The 24,276-nt window shown below is 42.0% G+C and overlaps 1 protein-coding gene across 2 annotated transcripts in view; it reads left to right on the top strand.

Moving 5' to 3' along the window:
* The window catches only part of CEMIP2 (cell migration inducing hyaluronidase 2), a 103,505-nt gene extending 101,323 nt beyond the window's left edge, over positions 1 to 2,182 (top strand). For both annotated transcript variants that reach the window (XM_075597985.1, XM_075597995.1), the window contains exons 23-24: positions 1,056 to 1,162; positions 1,589 to 2,182. In XM_075597985.1, the coding sequence (XP_075454100.1) occupies positions 1,056 to 1,162; positions 1,589 to 1,785 (304 nt within the window). In that variant the 3' untranslated portion in view covers positions 1,786 to 2,182. The remainder of the gene's footprint in view (positions 1 to 1,055; positions 1,163 to 1,588) is intronic.
* Positions 2,183 to 24,276: the final 22,094 nt, after the last annotated feature.

The following is a 24,276-nucleotide window of genomic DNA, read 5'->3' as shown; positions in this document are numbered from 1 at the left end:
CATTGTGTGATGACAGACATCTTTGTTTTTGCTTGCTTGGAGTGCTAGCCTAGGACCCCCAGGCTTATATAAAATAGAACAAAAAAAAATAAATATTGGCTGGAGATTGTCGTAAAAAAAATAATTCACTGTGTACAGATGTAACAGAAATGATTGAACCCGTTAATGCAATGTACTACTACAGTGATACTCATTGTAAGAAATACTGCGACTCCATTGAAAACAATAGTAATGTGTGTTATCTTTTTACCGCACGCAAAATATTCCACGTTATTTCTTGCATTAAAAGGGGTAATTAAAACAGAGGGAGAAAAGAACAAGGTTAAACCGGTATCAAGAACGCGAACAATATATCTGAACCTAACGTCTGTAATATGTGTCTGACTAAAGTTATGTTTGGTACATTCTGTGAGTTAATTATTTAATTTAAAAATGGTGTATTTTTGAGTTAAGTTTGAGCATCTGATTTATACCTTTATAGATATATAGATATATATATATAGTAGACAGAGCCAGTCAGCACACTGATACAAAGCATAAGGCAGATGCTAGTCCCATAGAGATAAACAGCATAGTTACCTGTCCGTAAACTAATAAAGGAGACAGCATACAGCAAGGAGTAATCCAAAAGTAATGTATTCAAAACACACTGTTACACGAATGCATTCGTGTAACAGTGTGTTTTGAATACATTACTTTTGGATTACTCCTTGCTGTATGCTGTCTCCTTTATTAGTTTACGGACTGGTAACTATGATATATATATATATATATATATTTTATTTTTTCTTTTAAGTATAATTTAAACATGGAAAATTGTAAAGATGTGTTGAAATATGTCAGCAATGTTAGAAAATCAATAAAAAGACCAATGAGAGAAAAAAAAGGGGGTAATTAAGCCTGCTACATCTATAGATTTCCCTCACAATATTTTAGAATGAGGAAATCATGACACCGGTAAAGAAAAAATTAAATAGAATGGAACATGGCTTTGCGTTTAGTTGTGGTGTTTTAAGTTGCAAAATGTTGAATTCTCTCCTTTTTCGTTTTAATAGGTCAATTGTCTTGTTAGCCACAAGAGGCAACATCACAAACGTTGGTAACATTCCTGAAGAATTACACTCTCTGGGAACAGCCAAAGCAGCATATCTTCTAAACAAAGGTTTGTAGAGAGATCTATTCCATTTCAGATTTTGCAGTATACTTTTTTCAGTGAAACGTTATCTTTTCTGTATGTGTACTGTGCATATGTTGGGGCAAAAAAAGTTGAGGCACTACTTTATCACAGCAGTTGATTTAGTCAAACAAAAACATTCCAAAAACGAAATCTTTGCCAGAAACAAACTCGTATGAAATATAGCGCTTTTATTATAGTTGTAAACCTGTAGCTGGACCAATAACTGTCCATGTTCAAAAGCTGCGGATAACTGCGTAGGATAACCTTAAGTGCTTTTTGTCATTGTTGCAGTCAAATGAGTACATGTAGCATGCAATACCTTTTTGTTATTTGCAATATAATACACAATGATGTTTTTTTTTTTTTACATCGTCCTGCCTTCAGCTGTTTTCTTTTTCTTCTCTGTTTCAGGGAGCATTGCATTCTCAGGATTCAGGGGGCACTTTAAACCGTCGTGGACGAAGTTGTTCACCAGTCCTGCTGGGCAGGGTCTGGGGCTGCTAGAGAGATATATTCCTTTACATGTGGCAGAATACGAGTGCAGCAGAGTCGGCACAATTAAAAGGAAAGATTTGGCACTCTTGAAGAAAGCTTTAAAGATGCATTAGATTAACATGTGCCTGAACTGGTGGGACAAAAAAAAATGTGAACTAACTTATTTAATTTATGGCAATTACACTGTTATCCAGCGTAAATCATCTTACTGTTTGATGCAGAAATGGGTCTAAAATCTTGGCCCTAATGCCAATGCACCTTCTAGTTGTATAAAATCCTGAATGAATTTATTACTGTTTGTAAAGATAGGTTATTCAAATGTTATGTTTTTTTCTGGTGGTTTTGTATGTGCTCTATACTGTTTTTTTTTTTATACTTTTGTATTACTGATATTGTATGGTGTTTTGTTATTTTATGGATCAGACTGGAAGAGTTTTAAACGTAAGTGTTTGATTGCACCGTGGTTTACTTGAAAGATATTTAATATTAAAATCTTTCTACATAGTTAAACTTGTGCTCGTCAATAATTGGGGAGGTATTATAATGTGCTTATTTCATTATGTTTGTGTCATGGCCTTACCAAGCTCAGTAGTCATTGTGCCTTAAAAAAGTAACAAGACAATGCTTTTTGGATATAATTTACACATTACCAACAATATCTCTGCTCCAAACATAAAATGAGAAGAAGATTTTAAATGAAAGATCCTAAGATGGTGGATGCACACCAATTCCGTTTAAAATGGTGACTGTAGTCGGTGCTCAAGCAGGAGAGCGGCAATCTGGCAGAAACCGCTCTTTAAACTTCAATAAGAACCAGGGTCCTGCAGCCCACTTTCTGTTTATAAGAATGCGGAACTATGATTTTGTAGAAAAAAAGTAATGATACTCTGGGATGTGACCACAAAACCATATTGCCATTATTTGACTGCAGTATGTTCAGTTATATTGGTTCCCTCTCCAGTGATAAAACACAAAGCACAGTGGGGAAACTCTACCAGACCGGCTGCGGTAACTGTTATATTTTGGTATTTCTGATCTCTATTTGTTGACTTGTTCTGTTTGTAAAGCCAAATTTAAAAAAAAGCTTGCTTTCCTTTTTGATTTATTTTGAGCTTGGCACAGAACAATACAAATATTCATCTAAATTGTCATTTTTGTTAAATTACAAAATCCTAATAATTAAAAAAAAAAATTGTATAATTTACTTTCATCTCCTTTATGAAAACTGTTAATTCTCACACAACGTTAATTTGTTGGATCATCAACATGTTTGACACTGGGGCCAAGGGTGGAATGTATGTATGCTGTGCCACGGGAATGTATGTATGCTGTGCCACGGGAATGTATGTATGCTGTGCCACGGGAATGTATGTATGCTGTGCCACGGGAATGTATGTATGCTGTGCCACGGGAATGTATGTATGCTGTGCCATGGGAGTGTACGTATGCTGTGCCACGGGAGCAGACTTGGGGAGGTTTTCTCAGACACTCATGGGTAAAAGCTGGACAGCTACTAGATTTCTGGGATGAGAAGACCGCGAAATTACCACACCAGTTTATAGCAAAAACAGTATGGTCCAGTACAGTAATTTACTGGAACAAGGTACCTACAAATAAATATTGATTGATTGAATAATTAGCTTTCATGTCCCGTTTTTCATTCTTGGTATGGGGTAAAAGCCTTGAATAATCCTATACTGACTCAGTCCTACTACAGTGCCCTCCCCCTGTAATATCTCCACTGCAAATATGATGCAACATTCCTCCCTGGGGAATACAAAATATTTATATCCCATCTTTTCCCAAGTGGGAGGAAGAGATGTGTCATGGGTTGAATGCATAGAGTGCGGAGTAAAGAGACACATACAGTACAGTAAATGGGACACCCAAGAAGTTAGTTGACCAAGAAGCTTTTGCCACCTGGCAAAAGTCCAGTGGACGCTTTTGAGTTCAGGTTCATATGACCAAGGATTTCATGTGTGTATAGGTTTATAGTTGTTTTATGGGTACTCAAAATGGTCTTGTAGTATCTTTTAGGCCAGCCTTATGAGCCTGAACCAGCACGTTAGGTGTGTTATTGAGAGAGGATAAGTGTATTCTATATGCACTTATTTGGTCCCCTGTATATCTATATACTTTAAAGTGTCTGCTATCGATTTCCAAATATTATTTTGTGTGTGTGTGTGTATATATATATATATATATATATATATATACAGTGTTCGTCAAATCACCCAAAACTCTACTCGCCCAACCAAAAAATCTTCTCGCCACCTAGTCCCGCCCCTAGTCCCGCCCCCAACCCCGCACCTAGTCCCGCCCCAACCCTGCTTTAAAATAAAATATATAAATAAAATACATTTAATAAATTCCTAGTCAGAACAACATTCGTTTTTGACATAAATGTATTTATTGTATTACATTATACTACAATTAGTCCTTGTTACGTGTGTGTGTAAATGTCGGATCTAGAAATACTAGTTTCCTGAACCCCTTAACCAGTGTCTGGACGTCCCCGCTTCACAATATCTAAAGCAGCAATCCCGCGTGGGATCTTACCTGATCCGCAGTCCCTCGATGTCCAGGTATCCTCAGAGAGAGAGAGTGTGGGGGGGAGAGAGAGAGAGTGTGGGGGAGAGAGAGAGAGAGAGTGTGGGGGGGGGGGAGAGAGAGTGTGGGGGAGAGAGTGTGGGGGAAAGAGAATGTGGGGGAGAGAGAGAGTGTGGGGGAGAGAGAGAGAGTGGGGGAGAGAGAGAGTGTGGGGGAGAGAGAGAGAGAGAGTGGGGGAGAGAGAGAGAGTGTGGGGGAGAGAGAGAGTGTGGGGGAGAGAGTGGGGGAGAGAGAGAGTGTGGGGGAGAGAGAGTGTGGGAGAGAGAGAGAGTGGGGGAGAGAGAGTGTGTGGGGGAGAAAGAGAGAGAGTGTGGGGGAGGGAGAGAGAGAGAGTGTGGGGGAGGGAGAGAGAGAGAGTGGGGGGGGAGAGAGAGTGTGTGGGAGGGAGAGAGAGAGTGGGGGAGGGAGAGAGAGTGTGTGGGGGAGGGAGAGAGAGAGAGTGTGGGGGAGGGAGAGAGAGAGAGTGTGGGGGAGGGAGAGAGAGAGAGTGTGGGGGAGGGAGAGAGAGAGAGTGTGGGGGAGGGAGAGAGAGAGTGTGGGGGAGGGAGAGAGAGAGAGTGTGGGGGAGGGAGAGAGAGAGAGTGTGGGGGAGGGAGAGAGTGTGTGGGGGAGAGAGAGAGAGTGGGGGGAAGAGAGAGAGTGGGGGGGAGAGAGAGTGTGGGGGGGGAGAGAGAGTGTGGGGGGGAGAGAGTGTGGGGGGGAGAGAGTGTGGGGGGGAGAGAGTGTGGGGGGGGGGAGAGAGTGTGGGGGGGGGAGAGAGAGTGTGGGGGGAGAGAGAGAGTGTGTGGGGAGAGAGAGAGCGTGTGGGGGAGAGAGAGAGAGTGTGGGGGAGAGAGAGAGTGTGTGGGGGAGAGAGTGTGTGGGGGGAGAGAGAGAGTGTGTGGGGGGAGAGAGAGAGTGTGTGGAGGGAGAGAGAGAGTGTGTGGGGGATAGAGAGAGTGAGTGTGGGGGAGAGAGAGAGAGTGTGGGGGAGAGAGAGAGAGTGTGGGGGAGAGAGAGAGTGTGGGGGAGAGAGAGAGTGTGGGGGGGAGAGAGAGAGAATGGGGGGAAGAGAGAGAGAGTGGGGAGGGGGGAGAGAGAGTGGGGAGGGGGAGAGAGAGTGGGGAGGGGGGAGAGAGAGTGTGGGAGAGAGAGAGTGTGGGGGAGAGAGAGTGTGGGGAGAGAGAGTGGGGGAGAGAGAGAGTGGGGGAGAGAGAGAGTGGGGGAGAGAGTGGGGGAGAGAGAGTGGGGGGGAGAGAGAGAGTGGGGAGAGAGCGAGAGAGAGTGTGGGGAGAGAGAGAGTGTGGGTGAGAGAGAGTGGGTGAGAGAGAGTGGGTGAGAGAGAGAGAGTGGGTGAGAGAGAAGAGTGTGTGGGGAGAGAGAGTGTGGGAGAGGGAGAGAGAGTGGGGGAAAGGGAGAGAGAGAGTGTGTGGGGGAGAGAGAGAGAGTGTGTGGGGGAGAGAGAGAGAGTGTGGGAGAGAGAGAGAGTGTGGGGGAGAGAGAGTGTGGGGGAGAGAGAGAGTGTGTGGGGGAGAGAGAGTGTGTGGGGGAGAGAGAGTGTGGGGAGAGAGAGAGAGTGTGTGGGGGAGACAGAGGGGAGAAACGGTGGGTGATACACAGAGTGGGGGGGGTGACTGACTGGGGGGTGACTGACTGGAGGGGGTGACTGACTGGTGGGGGGGTGACTGACTGGTGGGGGGGGTGACTGACTGGTGGGGGGGTGACTGACTGGGGGGGGGGTGACTGACTGGTGGGGGGGGTGACTGACTGGTGGGGGGGTGACTGACTGGGGGGGGGGGAGGTTACTGATTGGGGGGAGAGGTTACTGATTGGGGGTGTACCTCTGGTGTCACACACATACACATACTCCCATACACACACACACACACACACGTGTGCTGCTTGGGCCAATATTTACTCGCCCGGGGGTTAAATCCACACGCCCCGGGCGTGTAAATGTATAGGATTGTCGAACACCACTGTATGTATGTGTATATATATATATATATATATATATATATATATATTTATATTGTGTGTGTATATGTATATATAAAAGCAGTCAACCCTAAATAGAGCACTCAATTGTAAATGATAAAGTTATATTTCAATTTGCTAATATATATATAACTTAAAAAGGAAATAGTATCAGCGCATGCAAAACCCAATTGACAAAGAAGTGGCAAAGCTAGGAAAATATTATAACCAATAAGTAAAGAGCATTAACCATGCATTAGAAAATATAATTATAACAATAAAAATTATAATAAAAATAAAATAAAACCAAATTTTATATGTAGAATATACAATACAAATGAAGTTCAATCCCAAAAACACTGTCCTTCAGAGTCTCTGCAAAGAGAAAGCCTGTCCCGCGCTCTGGCAGTTAGTTACTGCACCCGTAGGTGTCAAATAAAGTCACAAAGGATGGAGAAGGAGAGTGTAATGGCGGACCTCAAGATAGGTCAGAGCTGGAAAGGGAAACCTTACCTATGTGAGCTCTCAGACCTGGGTCCCGCTCTCCTCTAAGCTCCAATGCCTGGCGTGCAGCCTTCTGAAGATAGGTCGTGGAAGAAAGGAGTTCCGGCGCCACAGCCAGTGACAAACATCAAAGGTACTTCCGGGTTCGTAGAAAAAACTTTATTGAAGCCTCACAAACACACGGCTACACCACGATCTCCCCCTCAACGCGTTTCACGCTATGGAACAGCGCTTTGTCTTGTGTGAAACGCGTTGAGGGGGAGATCGTGGTGTAGCCGTGTGTTTGTGAGGCTTCAATAAAGTTTTTCTACGAACCCGGAAGTACATTTGATGTTTGTCACTGGCTGTGGCCCCGGAACTCCTTTCTTCAGAGTCTCTGCAGTCTGAAAAAGGGACCACCAAATCCCTCATGGATATCTGAGAAAAAACAAGAAAACAGGCGCACTCATGGTGTAGTAAGTAGAAAAATGTATATGGGACTGGTAATTATAAAAATGCGCACTCACAAACGTGACAGGAACATAAGCATGTATGAGTAATACTCAATCACCAAAGGTAGCAGGATATTGACAGAATAAGCATCCTCGAACTCCACCATGTGCTGCTGGTATCAGTAGCGTGTCGCTTCTGTGTACCGAGTACCAATTACTTCCTCACTCCAACTGGAATCTCTCGAGAGTTGTGACGTCAGCGGGAGCTCGTAGACAATCTCTGACTCCTCTCCGTTGGCGAACACAGCATGTGCTTTGCTTCCAATAAGATCCAAATGTCCGTGAGCTGAGTATGCGCATAAAATTACATCCAAAACAATCCAAAACACCCTACGCGTTTCGTCCTTAAGACTTTGTCCCCCCTGACACCACTCAGCAGGTATCTGAAAATAATAATTGTATTGGATATACTTGCACATATGACCAACGTTTCAATCCCACAAGGGGATCTTCCTCAGGGGGGGTGCAGAGAACAAGTGACAGCTAGTGACTTACATACCCACCACCCTAGTGACCCAGAACACACCCACTAATTAAAAGCAACCAAAACGCGTGAAAATGCAGGTGAAAAACATAATCAGAGAGAACCAACTTCAGACGTGATGAATTCCTAAAAAGGTCCCAACCTGCTCACGTGACCATGTCCTGGGAAGTGTCCTCGATACCATGGTGATTCTCTTGCGCATGCGCGATGGGCATGTGTACAGCGCTTTATCGTCCCACTCAAAGAAGCATTCCGCTGTATCCACAAGGCGTCCTATACTCCAACCCCTCCTGTAATAGAAGAGGAGCAGAGATGTGAAGTATTTACTATGTTTGTCAATGGCCAAGTTGTGCCAGTTCCTCTTCACACTGCGTTGAATATGGCCTGAGGCGGTACTAAACGTAGAGACCACGTTAAAACGGTTACTCTCTGTGGCTTTTGTCGTTGGTTTCAGTAAAACTTCCCTTGTAGGTAGCTGTGCTTTCGCAAGGGCCAGATCAATTTCTGACTGGTCATACCCTCTTTCGTGGAAACGCTCAGCCACTTCCACATCCACCGGGTTGCTGGTAATTCTCCGCACTCGTAGCATCTGGGAAAAGGGAAGAGCCCTCTTCAAAGGGGGTTGGTGGTGACTCATGACATCCAGGTGCGTATTTTTATCCGTTTCCTTGTTATGGATTCTCGTACATAGTGTATTGTTGTGTTTATATACTACGGTATCCAAAAATACAATCTCTGATGTACTATGGTGATGGTATTTGCTTCAGGTAGTTAATGAACTCAAGTAGATCCTGTTCTCAACCACCCCGGAGCAGGAACACGTCATCAATGAAACATAAGTAACGCAATATACTTTCGACATGTGGGTCATCATGTAAAAGGTGGGTCTGTATGTGTTCATAAAGATGTTTGCAAAAGCTGGGGCCATATTGTATCCCATGGCCATTCCCGTCAGCTGTGATATGATCTTTTAAACCTGAAATAGTTTTTATGAAGTACCAGTTCAATAAGAATCATTATAAATTATGAATTTATGTTTTTATTTTCCAGGCATTACACATACTGTATATTGTACTGTATTTCTATATAGTCATTGACTTTTGGATTTTTTTCAATCCATTTTATACATAAATTCATGGGTTTGCTTGGTTGTTTAACCAGCAGGAGATGTGTCATGGCAATTGTGAAGGAAAAGTTGTGGAAAGACTATATTTTTTTTCTTTTGCATTTCTTTCCAACAATGTATCAAAGCATCTTGTTCCAATTCTAGCCCATGGGCACCAGGTTGTAATTTGAGAGGTATTAATAGGAAGAGTTATCTATTGCACATATTACAATCAGGTGTATCATGCTCTTAATCTACATATGGTGCAACTGAGGACAAATACCGAAGCTATTGTGTCATAAAACACTTTTCTTTGCATGGTTACATACTGTAATGTTATCCCTTCATACCTGCACTGACTTATTCATCTTCTGTTGTAGACGTCTGAAAGCCCCAAGACACAATGCTGCACCACTCATTTATTTACAGGGGCAGGTTATCCAGCGAAGGGAAGGGGTGCCTAAGAATGAAATGCTTCCCTAGCTTGGTAGGAATATACTATATGACACAAGCTTGCAAATGGATGCAACCAGAAGTCAATTCAGTGGCACAGGTAGTGGAGCTGCTGGTAATGCACTGATTCATCAGTGCTCTATTCAGAGGCATGCGGCGAGGTGCTAGCCAAGGTAGTTCAACAAACATTGCAGAGATGATTCCCCTGGATTTGGATCCCATTGCTGGAAGTGCTCAGAATGAGGACACCCAGACTGTTTGGGTAGAGCTGGATTTATCTCTACGATAGATTTATCAAAGGGATACTGAGCATTACGTGTGAAAAGCGTAGAGGTCACGTGAGACTGTTCCTGTGGAGTTTGTAGTCGGAGGCTGTGCAGGTCTCTTCACTTCCCCCTGCTTAGCTGGGTATGTACTGAGATCGGTTCCGGATCCTTTCTATAGTACTAATGTGGATGTGGTATTGACCTGCCTTACTCCTCCGCTCCTTGCTGGTGCTTAGCCAGCTATTCTAATATTTGTTTTAATTTTCATTTCATTTTTAATTGTCCTATTTGATAAGGTTTGGTTGCTACTTGCCCTATCCTTATCGTGTATATGTTTATTTTTAATATTAAAGTTACCTTGTCCCTTAGTCATTTGTTTTCATAGTTCAAATTCGATTAAACTTTAATGAATCGCCTTTCCATGTATTACTATTGAGATCTCAGTTTGTGCAATATTTTCAATCACCATAGTCAAATACTTTATCTTCACAGAATAATATTGAAAGAAACACAGAGGTTCCTTCTTCAGGACTCACTGTGGTTCCACCTACCCCAGTTATCAAGATACAAAAATATTTTCTTCTAATGCTACTTTAAAAAAATAGCATTTGGTCCAGTTGACAGCGTTTTGTTGCTGAATCTTTCAATGTTCTGGCTTTTAGATTCCCTTTATAGGAGAAAAGCATGCCAGGAAGCACTCAGAACTTTAGTTTTTACTAATGGTTTTGTATGAGTGCTCTTAAGTACACAGCAGGGATATATTGCTTTCCCCCATTTGGAACTTTTTAAGCCTCACAGTAGGAGGAATGCTGTATAATCTCTACATACGTTGACACTTATTACTGTATTGCACTCTTGGGGATTTCAGTTTTTGTGAGTATTATAGCTCAGACAAAACATCCAGACAGCTGAATATTGAGGCCACTGTTTTCTTTGTAGTACTCGAGTTACAGATATTTGATCTACATTAGCACATGAATGTAAAAAAGACACAAAGAAATTGTATTAAACCACAGAAGTTGTTCAATCCTTTTAAGTACTTCCATGAGTTATGGAAAAATGTGTACATTCCTGAGCATGTACTTCCTAAAGGAATCCAAACATTCTTATCCAGTTTCTTTCTAGGTTTTGCCAAACCGCTGGTGGTTTTGAGAGACTTAGGTAAATTGTTCCAGAAATTAGGTGCCTGGTAAGAGAAAGTGGAGCGACTGGATTCTTTATTGAATCATGGCACCATGAGTAGGCTTCTGGAGACACATCTTAGGTAATACGTTCTGTGTAAAGTAGGGATGAGATGCCTGCTCAGATAACTGGGTAGCTTGTCCAGAAAGAATTTGAATGTTAGACATGAAAAAGTACCCTACATACGGACTCCAGGGTCAGCCAACCTAGTCCTCTTAACATATCACAACGATGGGTTTTAAAGTGGGTATTGACACTGTGGGTCTTGATTTCCTGTTGTACACATGTAAACACTCTAGTATCAGATGTCAGTTATTTGCTAATCTTAGTTTGTGTTATTACCAAGCTTTAAAGCTGCAGTTCAAGATGCCTTTTTTTTTAAATTTTTATGGTTTTTTCCATTCAATACAGTATGTGCATCAATACAATCTGCACATTGACAAGTGATCAGCTAAGTTGCAGATTGATCCATTCTCCTGTATTTGATCGCCGAATCAGGGGTTATTTAATTCACTCTTAGGGCTGCACAAAAGTACCCAGGATGCAAAGTTCTGTGTGGAAGATCATGTGACCAAGCAGGCACTAGATTCAATTGGTGCACTGCTAGAGAGAGGGCAGGGCTCAAGAGCCAAAGCTTATCTCAGAAGAGGCAGGGGGTGTGACTTTGTAAATGGTTTCTATAGAAACAAAAATGCTTGCTACATTAGAATTTTTTTAAAACGCTACAAGTATTTTCTCATAGTTCCTAACTGATTATTTTTTTTAAACACACATGTAGGATATTGCTGGAACTGCAGCTTTAAGCGCAATCATATGGACATAATTTGTGGTCTGCAGAATTTTGTACTTAGCCCAATACTTTTCTGCTTTTATGTGACGAGTCCCGTAAGATGGTAGCAATGCAAATATATGTTTCTGATATTTCCTCCACAATATTACCAAGATACGCCCTTTCCTCTGTTGCTCGACTGTAAAAACTCTGACACAGACCCTCATTCTCTACCGTCTTGACTACTGTAACCTCCTGCTGTCTGGCCTTCCTGCCTCTCACCTGTCTCACCTAGTATCTATCCTAAACACTGCTGTCAGAATCACTCTACTTTTTCCTAAATCTGTCTCAGCGTCTCACTTGCTGAAAGCCCTCTCCTAGCGTCCTATCAAATCCCGTATCACACACTGAATTCTCCTCCTCACTTTCAAAGCTTTGCACTCTTCTGCTTCCCCTTACATCTCAGTCCTAATTTCTCGCTATATACCATCCCGACTCTTGCGTTCTGCTTAAGGATGTCTTCTCTCTACCACTTTTGTATCTAAAGCCCTCTCCCACCTTAAACCCTTCTGACTGAATGCCTCACACCTCTGGAATGCCCTTCCCCTCAATATCCGACTAGCACCCTCTCTATCCACATTTAAGACCCACCTTAAAACACACCCACTTTATGGAAGCATATGATTAGGTCCATAAATTATAATTAACACCTCATACATGAACTTTGGCCCCTTGCAGACACACTTACCAGAACACCCTCCTACTGTCTCTGTACGTTTTTCCTACCAACCAATTAGATCGTAAGCTCTTCGGAGCAGGGTCTACTTTTCCTAAATGTTCCTTCTACAGTGTATGTCTGAAGCACTTTTCCCCTTTATGTGTTATTTATATTATTTGTTATTTATATGATTGTCATGTATATTACTGCTGTGACGCGCTACTGTATGTACATTAATGGTGCTATATAAATAAAGCCATACATACATTACATACAGCCAAAGCTCATACCAATAATAAATATTTCAATTATGGTTTTCGAGAGTCTGAAGCTTTCAAAAAATACAGTTGAGTCACTATTTTATACAGAACAACAAATGGCAATTCATTAAAAATAAATAGTTAAATGCAATCTTTTGGATTCTCGGGGCCTTTCCTGGAGGGGATCAGAGCACTATATCATTATCCCAGGACCCTGGTTAAACTACCAGGCAGTAATCTCGAATCAATAAGTATTAAAAATGGCACAATACAGGGGTGTCTGTTGTCCCCTCTCCTCTTTGCACTTTTTATAGAGCCCTTAGCGGCAACAATCAGACTGCACCCGTACATCCAGGGGATAGATATTGGACTTAGAACATACAAGATATCATTATTTGCAGATGATGTTATAATGACACTAGCTAACCCTGTGATCTCATTACCAAACCTGATACAGTCCATGGGTGAGTTTGGCAGACTATCAGGATACAAAATAACCAGGAAAAAGTCAGAGGCCTTGAATCTGTCACTTCCGGGACCTGAACTCCATTCTCCTAAGGCTTCTGTATCACTTCCAGACCCTCCTAATCCATATCCCAAGAAAAGAACTGAGAACTATACAAAATCAAATTTTCAGATTTATATGGCAGGCAAAGAGACCCAGAATCCCTAGGTCAGTGATACTGGCCTCTAGATCAAGAGGGGGAATGGAAGTGCCAGACATAAATAGGTACTTCCACACAGACCAGCTACGCCAAGTTGTAGCTTCTCGGGCAAGCTGTTACCTCAAATGTCCCGTATTTCCTATGCGTTCGGCCGCAAAGTGAAGACGGCCGTAAAGTGTGGATGTTTTACCGCACTGTTCACAATCGCGGGTAAATGTCTATAGGAATCGGCTCCACGTAGTAACAGAAGAGTCAGCTAGTACACAGATCAGTTATAAAAGTGATAATTCGGGCTAAAATTTATCCAACGCGTTTCGAAGCGCAAGCTTCTTCATCAGGGATATTATTACATTGAATAAATGGGAAATATATACCCTAATACCACATCTGATTGGTTAATGCTATAATTAGGCTAAACCTATCAGGTGAACAGCAGGGTGACTCCCACATGTGTGGGTTTAAGTAGGTCATTATGACTTACATGTCAACACTGAGTTTAACCCCATCTGGTGTGGTCAGGGTATAAGTACATAAATCAAAAAATAAGCTTTATTTACCAGGGCACAACATTGTAAAAACAACCTAAATCATACATTTAATTGAGTTAAAAATATAAAAATATATATATTTGTATTAGGATTTCTGAAATAAAACAGACAATCAGTTAGTCACATATACATAACAGTACAATTATGCTTATACATTTGACTAGTAAGAATCAATATATCAGGCAAGACATATAGAAAATTAAAATTAGATATCTAATTTCCGAAACAAACATGTTTATTAATAAAGACACCATAGGTCTATATTTTCGTTAAGGCCATTTGGACCTAATGTTTCTAACTTTTGTATCCAGTATGTTTCTTGGATTGAAACATCTTTTAGCCTATCACCTCCTCGTCTGCTCCGAGGTATAAACTTTATCCCCTTATACGTGAGGGATGAGGGGTCCTTATTGTGATGGGTAGCGTAGTGTCTACTTACACTGTGAGTCTGTAGAGCATTCCTAATGTTTCTCACATGCTCTTGTATGCGGAGTTTAAGACTACGTTTAGTGCGGCCCACGTATTGCAAGCCGCACGGACATTCTAATAAATAAACTACAAAATTAGTATTGCAGTTTATAAAGTCAGTGATATTAAACATTTTATTTGTCTTGTTAGACTTGAACGTATTAGTCACTGGATGAAGGAACTTTCAGGTACAACATTTTCCACACGAATAGTTACCCAGTGGTTTATTGCTTAGCCAAGAATGGCCTGAATTATGTTCTCCATTTTTCCCAATATCACTTGGTGCCAGCGCATCCTTCAGGCTACGAGCCTTCCTGTAAATAAACCTGGGGGATGAACTGATATGGCCACTTAAGATTGGATCTGTGGCTATAATTCCCCAGTGTTTTTTGATTACCCCCTCTATCTGTCTGTGCATAGAGTTGAAATTAGTGATAAAGGGAACTGTAATTTTATCTCCATTATTCTCTAGTATTTTCTTACTTTTCGGTAACAGCATCTTTTGACGATCTAGTTTCCTAACTTTATCTAGTTCCATTGTTAGATGTTTATAGTCATATCCCCGTTCCATGAATCTTAAGAAGAGAAATTGAGCTTGTTGCTCAAAGTCAGCCTCATTACTGCAATTCCTTCTAACTCTCATGAATTGGCCTCCCGGTATATTAGTAATCCAAGATCTTTTATGGTTACTGGAGGCCAATAGTAAATTATTGGTGTCAACCTTTTTGAAGTGGGTTGTTGTTTTAACTCCTTCCTCTGATGCCATTAGATTTAGATCAAGATAGGTGACACTCTCTGTGTGCGTGACGTGAGTAAAGACTAGGTTGAGGTCATTGGTGTTAAGATAATTGACAAAGCAGTCAACAGAGTCCTCATCACCTTCCCACACACAGAGAATGTCATCTATATAGCGTCGCCATATTACTACTTGATGTATAAATGGATTGTTATTCCAGATGTGAAGTTCCTCCCAATTCCCCATGTACAGGTTTGCGAAGCTGGGGGCAAAGCGAGTGCCCATAGCAGTTCCGCAAACCTGCAGGAAGAACTGGGAGAGAAAAAGAAAATAGTTATGGGTGAGTACATACTCAATGGCTTGGAGGATAAACCATCTATTTAGGTCACTTAGTTTAAGGTCCCTTTTCAGGTAGTCATCGACCGCCGCAATCCCTTTACTATGTGGAATGCTCGTGTATAGAGCTTGTACGTCGCACGTTAACCATCTGTACGACTTCTTCCATTTAAAGTCTGCAAACAAATTCAGTACCGCAGAGGAATCTTTAAGATAAGAAGGTAATTCCCCTACAATGGTCTGCAGGAAGTAATCCACATATTGTGATAGGTTTGCGGTCAGTGAGGATATACCCGAAATTATGGGTCGACCTGGTGGGTTATTCAGGGTTTTGTGCAGTTTGGGGAGATGGTAAAATACCGGTATTTTGGGTGTTTTATTATAGAGAAAATCATATTCCCTTTGCGTGATAATGGTTAAAGATAGAGCTTCATCAAGAAGTACCTTGAGTTTGGTTAGGAAAGCATTGGTGGGATCTAAGGCCAATTTTCTATAATAGACAGGGTCACAGAGGAGTCGGTGTGCTTCCTGTTCATAGACAGGGCGATCTTGTAAAACCACACCTCCTCCTTTGTCAGCCTGTCTAATAATGAGTTGGTCATTGTTCTTAAGGAACTTTAGAGCAAGATTCTCGGCTTTAGTGAGGTTATGTCTAATCATACCTCCCCTTCCACTATCATTGATGCTGCTAAAATCATTTTGCACCATATCAAAAAAGGTGTCTATATGATTACCCTTTGATTGATATGGGTAAAATGTTGATTGAGCTCTAAATGGAGTATGTATACATACGTCATTACCCTGATGTAATTCTATACTGGGGGTTAAATTTGTGTTGACATTAGGTTCCTTCTCTATTTTCAAAAAGTGTCTCTTAAGTGTGATGTTTCTAATAAATTTGTGTAAGTCTTTATACAATTGAAACGAATTTGCTCCGCAAGACATGGAGAATGAGAGCCCTTTACTGAGAACTCTCTTTTGGTCATCTGTGAGGATGACCGAAGAGAGGTTAAAAATACCTCTGTCAATTGGAGTATTGAGATTTTTTAAAATTCTTTTCTTTTGGACCCAGGATCCTCCTCTTTTCCCTCTTCTGGTAGTGGTCTTTTTAACTTTGTCCCTGGGGTCACTTGTCTGGGGTTCTCTGATGTTTTCGACCCCTTCTCCGGGGAACCATGTCTTTTCCTTATCATCTCTAAAAAAAGGGAAGGAGAAGAGGGAGAGGGGGAGGGAGCAGGGCGGCTTTCTTGTATATGCTCTATAACCCTTACTGGAGGCCAGTATGAATCATTCTGTTGCTGGTGATTCATCTGTCTTTTTCTATTATAATTATAGTTTTCATCATAATTTTTTCCTTTATAGTTTGGATTTCTGGGATGTCCCTCCCTTCTAGGGTATGATCTATCCCTTCTTGGATATTCTCTCCTATCCATATGATGAAATCCTCCATGTGTCCTTCCTCTATCCCTTTGTTGGTCGTTTGTTCTATAGTGGTGTGAATGGTCTATATTCTCCACAGGGTGACCGCTCAGGTTATTCGTACTATTGCCACCCGCTCCCTTACCCTTGCCATCATCTTTGGCCCAGGTCCTTTGTTTATTGGTGTCATAATCATGTTTGTCTCGGAAAAATTTAAAATGTTTTGTCTTGGCTGTCTCATCATCATGTTGCTCTAGGTTGGCGCATACATCATGTTCCAACTCAGAGCAATCTGTGTTGATAATTAGGGGCTCCATAGTTTTAATCTGTTCTTCTATTTGGGCTCCCAACTCTTTGAGTGATTTACTCCTTTCATAGATGATGAGTCTTACTAGGTCATTAGAGCATTCATCCAGAATGCGTATCCACTCCTTCATGAAGTGCTCGTTATCCCTACCAAATGTGGGATTTTTTAAAATGCGTAGCCCCCTTGGAGGATCCTGGGTCCAAAAGAAAAGAATTTTAAAAAATCTCAATACTCCAATTGACAGAGGTATTTTTAACCTCTCTTCGGTCATCCTCACAGATGACCAAAAGAGAGTTCTCAGTAAAGGGCTCTCATTCTCCATGTCTTGCGGAGCAAATTCGTTTCAATTGTATAAAGACTTACACAAATTTATTAGAAACATCACACTTAAGAGACACTTTTTGAAAATAGAGAAGGAACCTAATGTCAACACAAATTTAACCCCCAGTATAGAATTACATCAGGGTAATGACGTATGTATACATACTCCATTTAGAGCTCAATCAACATTTTACCCATATCAATCAAAGGGTAATCATATAGACACCTTTTTTGATATGGTGCAAAATGATTTTAGCAGCATCAATGATAGTGGAAGGGGAGGTATGATTAGACATAACCTCACTAAAGCCGAGAATCTTGCTCTAAAGTTCCTTAAGAACAATGACCAACTCATTATTAGACAGGCTGACAAAGGAGGAGGTGTGGTTTTACAAGATCGCCCTGTCTATGAACAGGAAGCACACCGACTCCTCTGTGACCCTGTCTATTATAGAAAATTGGCCTTAGATCCCACCAATGCTTTCCTAACCAAACTCAAGGTACTTCTTGATGAAGCTCTATCTTTAACCATTATCACGCAAAGGGAATATGATTTTCTCTATAATAAAACACCCAAAATACCGGTATTTTACCATCTCCCCAAACTGCACAAAACCCTGAATAACCCACCAGGTCGACCCATAATTTCGGGTATATCCTCACTGACCGCAAACCTATCACAATATGTGGATTACTTCCTGCAGACCATTGTAGGGGAATTACCTTCTTATCTTAAAGATTCCTCTGCGGTACTGAATTTGTTTGCAGACTTTAAATGGAAGAAGTCGTACAGATGGTTAACGTGCGACGTACAAGCTCTATACACGAGCATTCCACATAGTAAAGGGATTGCGGCGGTCGATGACTACCTGAAAAGGGACCTTAAACTAAGTGACCTAAATAGATGGTTTATCCTCCAAGCCATTGAGTATGTACTCACCCATAACTATTTTCTTTTTCTCTCCCAGTTCTTCCTGCAGGTTTGCGGAACTGCTATGGGCACTCGCTTTGCCCCCAGCTTCGCAAACCTGTACATGGGGAATTGGGAGGAACTTCACATCTGGAATAACAATCCATTTATACATCAAGTAGTAATATGGCGACGCTATATAGATGACATTCTCTGTGTGTGGGAAGGTGATGAGGACTCTGTTGACTGCTTTGTCAATTATCTTAACACCAATGACCTCAACCTAGTCTTTACTCACGTCACGCACACAGAGAGTGTCACCTATCTTGATCTAAATCTAATGGCATCAGAGGAAGGAGTTAAAACAACAACCCACTTCAAAAAGGTTGACACCAATAATTTACTATTGGCCTCCAGTAACCATAAAAGATCTTGGATTACTAATATACCGGGAGGCCAATTCATGAGAGTTAGAAGGAATTGCAGTAATGAGGCTGACTTTGAGCAACAAGCTCAATTTCTCTTCTTAAGATTCATGGAACGGGGATATGACTATAAACATCTAACAATGGAACTAGATAAAGTTAGGAAACTAGATCGTCAAAAGATGCTGTTACCGAAAAGTAAGAAAATACTAGAGAATAATGGAGATAAAATTACAGTTCCCTTTATCACTAATTTCAACTCTATGCACAGACAGATAGAGGGGGTAATCAAAAAACACTGGGGAATTATAGCCACAGATCCAATCTTAAGTGGCCATATCAGTTCATCCCCCAGGTTTATTTACAGGAAGGCTCGTAGCCTGAAGGAGGCGCTGGCACCAAGTGATATTGGGAAAAATGGAGAACATAATTCAGGCCATTCTTGGCTAAGCAATAAACCACTGGGTAACTATTCGTGTGGAAAATGTTGTACCTGCAAGTTCCTTCATCCAGTGACTAATACGTTCAAGTCTAACAAGACAAATAAAATGTTTAATATCACTGACTTTATAAACTGCAATACTAATTTTGTAGTTTATTTATTAGAATGTCCGTGCGGCTTGCAATACGTGGGCCGCACTAAACGTAGTCTTAAACTCCGCATACAAGAGCATGTGAGAAACATTAGGAATGCTCTACAGACTCACAGTGTAAGTAGACACTACGCTACCCATCACAATAAGGACCCCTCATCCCTCACGTATAAGGGGATAAAGTTTATACCTCGGAGCAGACGAGGAGGTGATAGGCTAAAAGATGTTTCAATCCAAGAAACATACTGGATACAAAAGTTAGAAACATTAGGTCCAAATGGCCTTAACGAAAATATAGACCTATGGTGTCTTTATTAATAAACATGTTTGTTTCGGAAATTAGATATCTAATTTTAATTTTCTATATGTCTTGCCTGATATATTGATTCTTACTAGTCAAATGTATAAGCATAATTGTACTGTTATGTATATGTGACTAACTGATTGTCTGTTTTATTTCAGAAATCCTAATACAAATATATATATTTTTATATTTTTAACTCAATTAAATGTATGATTTAGGTTGTTTTTACAATGTTGTGCCCTGGTAAATAAAGCTTATTTTTTGATTTATGTACTTATACCCTGACCACACCAGATGGGGTTAAACTCAGTGTTGACATGTAAGTCATAATGACCTACTTAAACCCACACATGTGGGAGTCACCCTGCTGTTCACCTGATAGGTTTAGCCTAATTATAGCATTAACCAATCAGATGTGGTATTAGGGTATATATTTCCCATTTATTCAATGTAATAATATCCCTGATGAAGAAGCTTGCGCTTCGAAACGCGTTGGATAAATTTTAGCCCGAATTATCACTTTTATAACTGATCTGTGTACTAGCTGACTCTTCTGTTACTACGTGGAGCCGATTCCTATAGACATTTACCCGCGATTGTGAACAGTGCGGTAAAACATCCACACTTTACGGCCGTCTTCACTTTGCGGCCGAACGCATAGGAAATACGGGACATTTGAGGTAACAGCTTGCCCGAGAAGCTGCTAACCTCCATCGCTGACGGCGCCGAATAAGGAGCCGGGGAGAGCAGAACGAAGCCTCCCCCAAGCAAGGTTCTATTCAAGACTCCTTCAACCCAAAGACGGACGTAAACGGAGGCCTTTCTTCAGCTGTGGGGTGTGCCTTGATGCAGTAAAGAAAATCCCCAGATGGTTGGCGGCAGATGTACCACCTTTACTCACCCATGTCTATGTACATGAATTGCTGGTAACCTTTTAATCTGATGTACGCAGATATCTTACCCTAAAATATATATATATTTACTTTGCATACTTCACTATGTGCGTTTGCGCTTTTGTTCTTTTTTTTCAGTTGCTTTAGGGGTTCCTCTACCCCTATTACTTCAGCTGCAGACGCCAATTATATAGAGGTTGCTTGTATATTTGTTTATTCACTTCACCAGGTGGTGTTTTATTGGGTTAACTACACAGTAGATATTAGCAGCTGCGCACTGAATATTTTGTTTATACGCCAAGTTGTAGTGTGGAATGCGGATCCGGCCAAGTATTGCTGGGTGGAAATTGAGTCCAAATATTCAAAGGACAGCCCAATACCTGACATTCTCTGGCGATCAGAAAAAAAGCACGCAGGACAGAGAGGACTAGAACTAGGACCAAAAAAGTTCACTATGAATCTCTGGTCCAAGGTAAAGCGAAAATATAAATTCAGATTGACTGTTTCCCAGCTCTTGACGATTTTTGCCAACCCTGACTTCCCACCGGGAATAGCATCAAACCACTTCGACCAGTTCAAAAATAATAAAATCACACATATATGGAAAAAATCCCCTAAGGGAAAACTTCTGAGCCTCCAAGAGCTCAAGAATATTTATCAAGACCAGACTTACCACCCTTCCAATATATACAAATAAGACACTTTATCCTGTCTAACCTGGGGAAGTCAAACTCACTAAGTTTGACACTCTCTGCAAAGGTGCAGAGTATGGGTTTGATAACAAGAATTTATGATCGAGGTGGAAGGGAACACCCTGGCCCACAGATATATGGTCAGATGGGCCAACGACTTGGAAACTGAAATGGAATAGGAAGTCTGGGAAGACATATGGCGATCGAATAATACACTGTCGTGCACTCCGGTGCGCGTTAAGTCGAATGAAAAGTCAATATGCCCGGATCGGGTGGAGGTAATAGGCAAAATCTTCAGGGGAAAAACAACGTTTCCTGGAGACATCAACGGTATGGCGACCAAGCTCCTAATAACCCCAAGATTGTTCCCACAAGTATTGGACAGTTAGGGATAGCTTCAGGGGACTAAGCACAGGACAGTGGAGGTAAGGAAGAACCCTCTTACCTCCCAGTTTGAATCCTGGCTATCCTCCTTGTCCCGCCGTCTTGAAAATTATGGAAACCCAGGTCCGCGGTGAACCAGCTCCTTCCCCCCCTCGTGGTGCCACAGTCGGAAGAGCAGCAGCAAGTTGTAGATTTTCAGGGCACTCAATGAATATCCAGGAAATCCACAAAAAGGAAACATTGAAAAAACAGAGTACCCAGGTATAACAAAGTAGAAAAGGCTTTATTTAGAGCATGAGTGAGTGGTAAAAAAAGACAGAGTAGTAGGAGGACATTTGAAATAACTGCAAATGGATACAAAGGGCTGATGGAGCCTATAAAGACAGCTTTATATAATGTTATGAATACTGTTTGTAATAACTTTCGATGAAAAATTCAATAAAAATAAATAGTTAAGACGGTTAGTAATCAAAGTGGTTCAAAAAAGTAGTGGCCTGACTTAATCTTCTCCTAAACAATTTTGCAAAACTCTTGTATTATAAAAAACATTTGTGCAATATTTTTACTTTAAAAATAGGAGTAGCAGAGGCTATATAAAATAAACCCATTCTTCTTTTAAAAGTCGAATTGTAAGGATGTAACTGGATGTGAAAATACAAATATCCACTAGTTTATCACACTTCGACCATTAAACATCATGCTACATACATATTCATGTCAACTCAAGGCTGCATTGTCATGATTGGAATACTTCACATGCTTAGGTGTATATAATGAATTCTAATTGACATTTGATTCTCCAACTGAACCGCCGGGGGGCGTGCCTAGCCGCTCGACGCGAGTTCCTGCTCTCAATTCTATTGAGAGCAGGAGTAGCTCTCGCGCGAGCGCTGCGGGCCCCCCTCGCAGCGGGCCCGGCGCAATTGCGGGGAGGGCTCTGGTGAGCGCAGCGTCCGCCACAGCGGACGCTGTAGCAGGCAGCGGGGGCAAGGCCTTAGACTAATGCTAGACAAAGAATAGGTCTTGGGCATTTGCTTATCATTGGACATCCTGTAACATAGCTTGATGCATCTGGGGGAAGTGGGGATAAAACCTTCTGGTTTTGTGCCTCTAGTTCTCCCTTTATTCTATTATTAGTGACACACAGTGGTAACTCTGACATCAGGACTTCTCTCCCCACACAGAGTACTATGTGCAAAGTTTGCTAAACGCTATTTTGTCATGAAAGTGACAAACAGAAGAGTAACAAATGGATGCATCTGTGTGTCAATATATAAAACCGATTTTGATGTATTTCAGTATTAAAAAAAACACGATGTTCGGGGTGGAGGTATAGCCGTATAGGTAGATGCAGAGTTTTGGATTTTGTCTATGGTGCACACATGCAAATGATATGTATTAAAAATTGCAAGCATACTCCACTTTTGTGCTCAGATGTATCAAATTTGTCCAGCAAATTTTTGTTGGTAAAAAAAGGCAAATATAAGTTATAAAGAAAAAATGCCCTAAAACATTCACATGAGAATAAAAAAACAAGAGCAAAGGGAGATGGCCTGGAAGCAGAGCGGGAAAGTCGTATGTCACCTCAGCTCCTCCAAGAGGGATAAATTAAAAGTGGAAAACCTAAACTAATAATTTAAAAATCTGCTCAGGCACCCGGGCAGTTTACCCCTGCTCCCCAAAAGTAATTGCTGGCACTTTGAGGGGTTTCTTGGGAGTCCAGCCCCCTGGTGATCGTTTCACCCTCCGCCCAGAATCACTAAATCGCTGTGGGAGGAATAGCGGGGTTCCTGGAGGAGCAGCAGAGTTCTGGGAGTACTGCGGGGTCCGGATCGGGTGCAGGGACGGTAGTGGTGTGCAACAGAGCCCCCCGGGGAGTGATCAGAGATCACCCGCTGCAGTCTTCCAAAGCTGTGAGGAGCTAAGATGACCATCGGACCGGCAGGGCTGCTCTGATACTCTCCTGGGGCTTTCGACTTACTCGCTGTCTCTCCGGAGAGGATTGGGGCACCGGCTGGTCCCCTGCATCCCCTGGTAGGTTGAACATCCCCGGGAGAGAGAGGACGTGGAGGTGCACGATATAAGCCCCGCTCTGGGTCGACCGCCAAGGCGGGTTGACCGCCGCTGCTCCGTGAGGAGAGTAAGGCAGGGCGGCTGCTCTGATCGGTCGTCGGCTGTCTCTGGAGCCTGGCTGTCCCTAGAAGAAAGCCGGTGGAGTGCCTGAGGGATTCCCCGCCTTCCTCTTTCCCAGCTGAAGAGAAATAAATAAAAACTTACCAGTTAAATGGTCGCCGCTGCTCTGTGAGGAGTGGGAACTAGGTGGAGGAGAGTGAGGCCAATAGGGTGAACTGCTGACTCAGAGGAGCCAACTAGACCCAGAGTGTCCACTCCACTCCCCCGCCCCTCCCCCAAAAAAGAGAGAAGCCAAGTTATTACCACTGACTGCACCAGCCACACACCCCTTCAAGGAAAATCAATATATAAAATAAATAAACATTACCTTGACACTCTACTGGGGAGCTGCTGGGGGTGGCTGGGATTACCTCCCCCACCAGGCAATACTTACAACTGGGGCAAATCCCACCTACAGTGAAAGAAGTACTGTCTGACTTTATCCCATTAAAAAAGTTTATATTATCAGGCCTGAGCCGGTGTAGTAACAAAATGGCCACCACCGGCCCATGAGGAGGAGTGGGGTGGTTGCTTCTTGGGCAGGGGAGGCCCAAACTGACGTTTGAAATAAAATATTCCACAACCATTAAAAATCAGGACTACAGGCTCAACCTGATCTTACCTGGGTACGCT

Source organism: Ascaphus truei, chromosome 1 (genome assembly GCF_040206685.1).
Source record: "Ascaphus truei isolate aAscTru1 chromosome 1, aAscTru1.hap1, whole genome shotgun sequence".
In the NCBI taxonomy this organism is placed as follows: domain Eukaryota; kingdom Metazoa; phylum Chordata; class Amphibia; order Anura; family Ascaphidae; genus Ascaphus; species Ascaphus truei.
This window is presented reverse-complemented; position numbering and strand designations above follow the sequence as displayed.